The sequence below is a fragment of the Terrapene carolina genome, unplaced genomic scaffold (genome assembly GCF_002925995.2).
Source record: "Terrapene carolina triunguis isolate 2854851 unplaced genomic scaffold, T_m_triunguis-2.0 Scaffold95, whole genome shotgun sequence".
Classification (NCBI taxonomy): Eukaryota; Metazoa; Chordata; order Testudines; family Emydidae; genus Terrapene; species Terrapene triunguis.
In genome coordinates, this window is record NW_020664446.1 from 14,245,575 (window position 1) to 14,251,574 (window position 6,000).

A 6,000-nucleotide genomic window follows, 5' to 3' on the forward strand; every position below is an offset into this window, starting at 1 on the left:
CACCCTTTTAGATACCTGAAAACTGCTATCATGTCCCCTCTCAGTCTTCTCTTTTCCAAACTAAACAAACCCAATTCTTTCAGCCTTCCTTCATAGGTCATGTTCTCAAGACCTTTAATCATTCTTGTTGCTCTTCTCTGGACCCTCTCCAATTTCTCCACACCTTTCTTGAAATGTGGTGCCCAGAACTGGACACAATACTCCAGTTGAGGCCTAACCAGTGCAGAGCAGAGCGGAAGAATGACAAGAATTTCCCCTATGCGATGGTGACACCTCTCCCCCAAGGGCCAGATCCACATTATTTAGGGTGCACCAGTGTGCTCGTGCAAAGTGGCTGCATAGTGCACTCCAGGATTGGGGCCTGTATATTTAAGAGCTTTAGAACTCTCTCCTATTAGTTCTGCATGACACTCTACCTTCTTTTCTGTTGGTGAATTCAAGCTGAACAGACCTGAGTGTCAGTCAGTCACCTCGATTCTTTCCTAGTGCTTCAAACACTTAAATGAAGCTGTTAGATGAAAAGCTGAGGAATGCTAAACAAATGCCTAATAAATAAGTAAATAAAATAATTATTAAGAGACAAATAGGTTAAAACTTAGCATTTAACAAAGAGGTGTAAGGTACTTACCTGCAAACTTGTGGCAATTGTCAAATTAAATTGACATTAAAAAAAAAAAAGGAATACAGCCCAACAGTTTCCTCATAAAATTTGCTAAGAGTTTACAGAACAGTAGGTCAATGGATTAAGATCTTTCCTCTCCTAATCTCGAAACTGTGCACTTACATGAAACTGCTTTCTTCTGTTCATGCTTTCCATAATTATTTATTGAGACCACGAGTGAACTTAGCACAGTGTAAACATACAAATATTCATGGATCCTGTTCTACAGAGCATACAATCTAGTATAGACAGAGAGGGATTTTCAAAAACACTTAATAATAGTAGACTAACTACCACCCATTGGGGGGCCGCGAGCAGGTTTCAGTGGGTCCGCCAAAATAAGCCAGAGAGCAGGGCCAGCGTTAGACTAACTGGGGCCCAGGGATGAAGCCAAAGCCCGAGCCCCATCACTCTGGGCTGAAACTGAAGCCCAAGCAACTTCGCTTTACGGGGCCTCCTGTGGCAGGGGCCCCCAGCCATTGCCCTGCTTGCTACCCCCTAAGGCCAGCCCTGGCTTTGAATCTACTGGATATGCAGAGAAAGCGTTGTTGTGGCACAGGCGGGCTGTGGAGTTTTAGCATGTTGGGAGGGGCCTCAGAAAGAAAAAGGTTGAGAACCCCTGGAATAGGGAACTGGGGACAACAAAATCTGGCATGTGGCCAGGAAAGGAGTTGTGCACAGCTTTGAAGGAAAGGACCAGAAGCCTGAGCCTAATGCAGCAGGAGAGGTGAAGCCCATAATGGGAATCAAAGTTGACACCAACATGTCCAAACAATGAGGAGAAGCTGACTTTGGCAAGTCACATGAGGACCTCAACTGAGGAAATCTGTGATCATGCAAAACAAGCATTCAACAGAAAATGATGGGGGTGATGCATTTCGTTAAAATCTTCTAAAATGTATTATCCTAATTTCAATAAAAATGACGTTGTGAGAGAACTGAATGGATTCAAATGCCACCTTTTACAGTTATGGGGCCAGATTTGATGCACCTGAGGCAACAGTCCTGTCCTCCTGCATAAAACTGAGCAGCATAAAGGCTGCTCTAACATGCAGTGACTGTCCATGTCCCAAAGAGGTCACGCCAGTTCCTGGAGATAGCTGTGGTGTAGGGATACCTTAGCCACAGTCGCTACATTGGCTCAGAGTGTGGGGAATAGGAGCTATTACATCAACTCTATGCCACCTGAGTATGCCCCTATGTTTATAGATTCCAAAGCCAGAAGGGACCATTGTGATCATCTAGTCTGACCTCCTGCATAACAGGCCATAGAACTTCCCCACCAAAATTCTTTTGAACGACAGCATATCTGGAAAAAAAAATTCCAATCTTGATTTTAAAACTGCCCATGAAGAGCCCATTATCAAATATTTGTTCCCCATAAAAGTACTTATAGGCTGTGATCAAGTGACCCCTTAACCTTCTCTTTAAGATAAATAGGTTGAGCTCCTTGGGTCTATCACTATAAGGCATGTTTTCAAATCCTTTCATCATTCTTGTTGCTCTTCTCCAAACCTTCTCCAATTTATCAACATTCTTCTTGAACTGTGGACACCAGAACTGGACACAGTATTCCAGCAGTGGTCACCCCAGTGCCAAATATTTAAGTAAAATAACCTCTACTCCTATTTAGGATTCCCCTATTTATGCATCCAAGGATACCATTAGCCCTTCCGGCCAGTGTCACACTGGGAGCTCATGTTCACCTGACTATCCACCACAACCCCCAAATGATTTTCAGAGTCACTGATTCCCAGGATAGAGTCCCCCATCCTGTAAGTATGGCTTACCTTCTTTGTTCCTAGATGTATACATTTATATTTAGTGTATCCAAATGCATGTAGTTTTCTCATGCCCAACTTACCAAACAATTCTGATTGCTCTGTAACAGTGACCTGTCCTCTTCATTACTTACTTCTCTCTAATCTTTGTGCCATCTGCAAACTTTATTACTGATGATTTTATATTCTCTTCCAGGTCATTGATAAAAAATGTTTAATAGGGTAGGGCCAAGAACCGATCTCTGAGGGACCCCATTAGAAACATACCTGCTTGATGATGATTCCACATTTACAATTACATATTGAGACCTATCAGCTAGCCAGTTTTTAATCCATTTAATGAGTGCCTTGTTAATTTTGTATCATTCTAGTTTTTCAATCAAAATGTTGTACTAAGTCAAATACTTTAAAAAGTCTAAATATATAACATCAACACTATTACCTTTATTAATCAAACTTGTAACCCCATAAAAAAAATTAAGTTAGTTTGACAGGACCTATTTTCCATAACCCAGTGTAGGACAGATCCTCTGGGGCCTGATAGGCTTTAGGGAAACTTTGCATCAGTGGAGAAGCAAAATGTCGCCCTAGCACAGGGCAGGGTCTGGTTCAGGGGCTAAAATGTGCTAGACATTCAGGTTAAAAGCTTATCACACTGTGTACTGTAAAAAAAAAAAAACTAAACAAAAAACAAACTTATCTGCTAAATTGGTGTCATTCAAATATGAGCCAATGGTTTATATTTCTTTAAGATAGTATTATTAAAGCTTTAACACAACAGTTTCTATGAATAAAATTAGTCATGCTCATGCTGGCCAAACTGCAAATACTGCAATGCCGTGGTACTTGTAGCCATAAAAATGATTAACAGCTGGCGCATACAGCATTTTGCTATTTTACATAGGTGTGTGTCATTTTTGCACCACACTACACTGCTATAAATTTTTGCAGCCCCAACACTACCAATATACGTACTCTCATTTAGCAATATATTTTTTTTCAGATTCCTTTTTCTTCAACTGTTTCAGCGTTCCATAGACTACAAAAGATGTAAGCATTCCTGGTATGACAAATCATTACTTTGCTACATCATATTCCTTCTTATAGTGGAATCCTTCCTGCTTAGGTTCTTCCTCGGAACATTTAATTTAAACGTTGCAATACACCAGATTTGCAACTATGTGTAAAAATATGTAATATACTGTCATCTAACAGATGGGTGAATCTGCTTTCTACTCTTCCCTTTGTCAGCTGTCTGCTATAACAGCATTACAGTTAACTTCATCAAGCCAGAGAGACAAATCATTAGAGCCTTTATTTAAAAAAATAATAATTTACATGAGGGGAAGGAGAGTATTGGAGTTCCCAGCAACTCTTGGCAAGCAAAGCAACAAAAGAGCAAAGAAGATATCTTTAAGATTCAACTAGTTTTTCAAACAATGTTCGCTTCTAGAGTTTTCAAAATGGATGCTCTCGGACATTCCCGTTTAAGATGCATTGCAGATGAACTATTTTATTCAGGAATATACTCCTCTAAACCACATGCTAATCCCATATAAACCCAGCCCTTTATTTTTCTCTACATCATCATCTAGAATTTCATTTATGCAGAGACTGGGATTCAAAGTTACAATGTTTTCAAACCTCTGCAGCACCCACATGGAGAGGAAGCAAGGACATCACACTGGCTATATTTTATTCCTCTATAATTATTATTTGCATTCTGGTAATACCCATACTGTGCTGGCACCCTTCACAGAGATATGCATACACATTGTAGTTCCTGCCCCCCAAAGCATCATTGTTTTATTCCTATGCACTGTAATTACAAATGGACCTTTATTTTTATTTTTTTTAATTAGTAGAATCCTCCTGAGCTGGATAAAAGGAGACCCAGAACAGCTCCTGCTTTTGATTTTACAAAGTCAAAACCCCATGTTCAAGGTTGTGCAAAACTGCCTCTGGTTTTATCCCATCTCTGAGACTCCTTAGATTCGGAGCTATCCGGCTGCTCCAGGATGCTGAAGATATGATGTGATCCAAAGGGGGGGAAAAGATGATTCTTATCACAAATCCCAGGGTAGATTGATGCACTGACAGGCCTGCCTCTCTATTAGTCTAAGATGCTGCTTTCCTTTATTTCAATCGCAGCAGCACCTGACTTGAACTACAAAGCGTGCCCTTGCCCAGAGTCTGACCCCGTCCTGGGAGAGGAGACTGGCCAGTGGGAGACACGGGGAGAGAGGCCTGGGCTAGCTGGGTGCTGTACTAGCCTTTGGGAAACAGCTGCTGCATTGGCAGCTTTGTCGGGGTCCGATCGCCGCTGGCCCAGCCGCGCCCCACCGAGCCGTCTGTGCGGTGGCTCCGGGGGGCAGCCCGGGGACAGAGAGGAGATGGGCAAGCGGGGGCATCACGTTCCTCCGCGTTGTTTTGTCCCCTGGCTCCCACCATCAGCCCCCTCCGAGTCCCAGCCTGCTGCACTGATCCCCCTCGGAGCCAGCGCGGGAGGAGCAGCAGCGGCCCCTCCAGGGGTCGCGTCAGGCTAAAACTCTCGGGCAATGCCTGGCCACCCCGCCCAGGAGAGCCCGGCTGCCCGGGGGAAAGCGCTCGGCTGCACGACGCGACTGTATGTGAGCATCGATCCAGCCCCAGGCCAGTATCCCCTCCCCCTGCCGGGAGCCGAGCGCTCCCCTGACTCAGCGGCGCGGCACTGGCTTGCGCCCCCGCGCAGCCCTGCCCCGCACAGTCCCGGGGAGCTCTGCGCTGAGCCACGCGGAGGGCTCGATCCAGCTGCCCGCGCGCGCCGCGCACCCAGCCGGCCCGGGGCGCTACACGAGACAGGGTCGGTCGGGGCTAGCGCCAGCTCCGCACAGAGCCATTTCTGCCCCGCGTAGCGCGTGTGACGCCTCCCGCCGCCGGTGTCCTTCAGCGGCAGGGAGCCCGCTGCATGCGCCGAGCGTAGCGCACTCCCTGGCGGGACACGGCTGCCCCGGAGCCACACTCGTGCCCGGCCCCCTGCTGCAGAGGCTGAGGTGAGCCCCAGCCCCAGGCGCCTTCCCGGGGAGCTTTCCTGCATTGCGGAGGGGCTGGTCCGTGCCCGGCCGGCAGGGGCTTCCCCGCTGCAGGCACAAGGGAACGCGGCTCCTCTTACCTGCGGGGCCGCCCTCCGTCTCGGACATGGCTGGAGCCGCCTCTCGCCCCGCTCCGTCCTGCAGCCAGAGCCCAGCAGCCGCACGCGGGGCGCCCCTCACTCTGCAGCCGGAGCCATCACCGGCTGCTGCTTCCTCCTCAGCAGGCTGGAGCCCAGACGAGGCTTCGCTCCTTCCTCCCTCCCCCACCCTCGCAGCGCCTTCCCACAGATGGTGCAGGGAGCCGGAGGGACGGCGCAGCGTTTGACCCCTGTGCTTTCCTGCGGGGCTGCAGGGCTACGACTGCTCAGATTGCTGCAGAGCCCCTCCCCTGCAAGCGTGCGCTCGCCCTCCGCTTCCCCCTCAAACAGGGTACCCCAGGCTGCAACTGACAGAATCGCTTGTGGAGCTGCTAAAGGACGGAGAAGCT

At 47.5% G+C, this 6,000-nt stretch overlaps 1 protein-coding gene across 1 annotated transcript in view; it reads right to left on the reverse strand.

Moving 5' to 3' along the window:
* The window catches only part of HSPA12A (heat shock protein family A (Hsp70) member 12A), a 77,309-nt gene extending 71,551 nt beyond the window's left edge, over window positions 1-5,758 (reverse strand). The window contains exon 1 of the mRNA XM_026651083.2: window positions 5,594-5,758. Within this exon, the coding sequence (XP_026506868.1) occupies window positions 5,594-5,621 (28 nt within the window). The 5' untranslated portion in view covers window positions 5,622-5,758. The remainder of the gene's footprint in view (window positions 1-5,593) is intronic.
* Window positions 5,759-6,000: the final 242 nt, after the last annotated feature.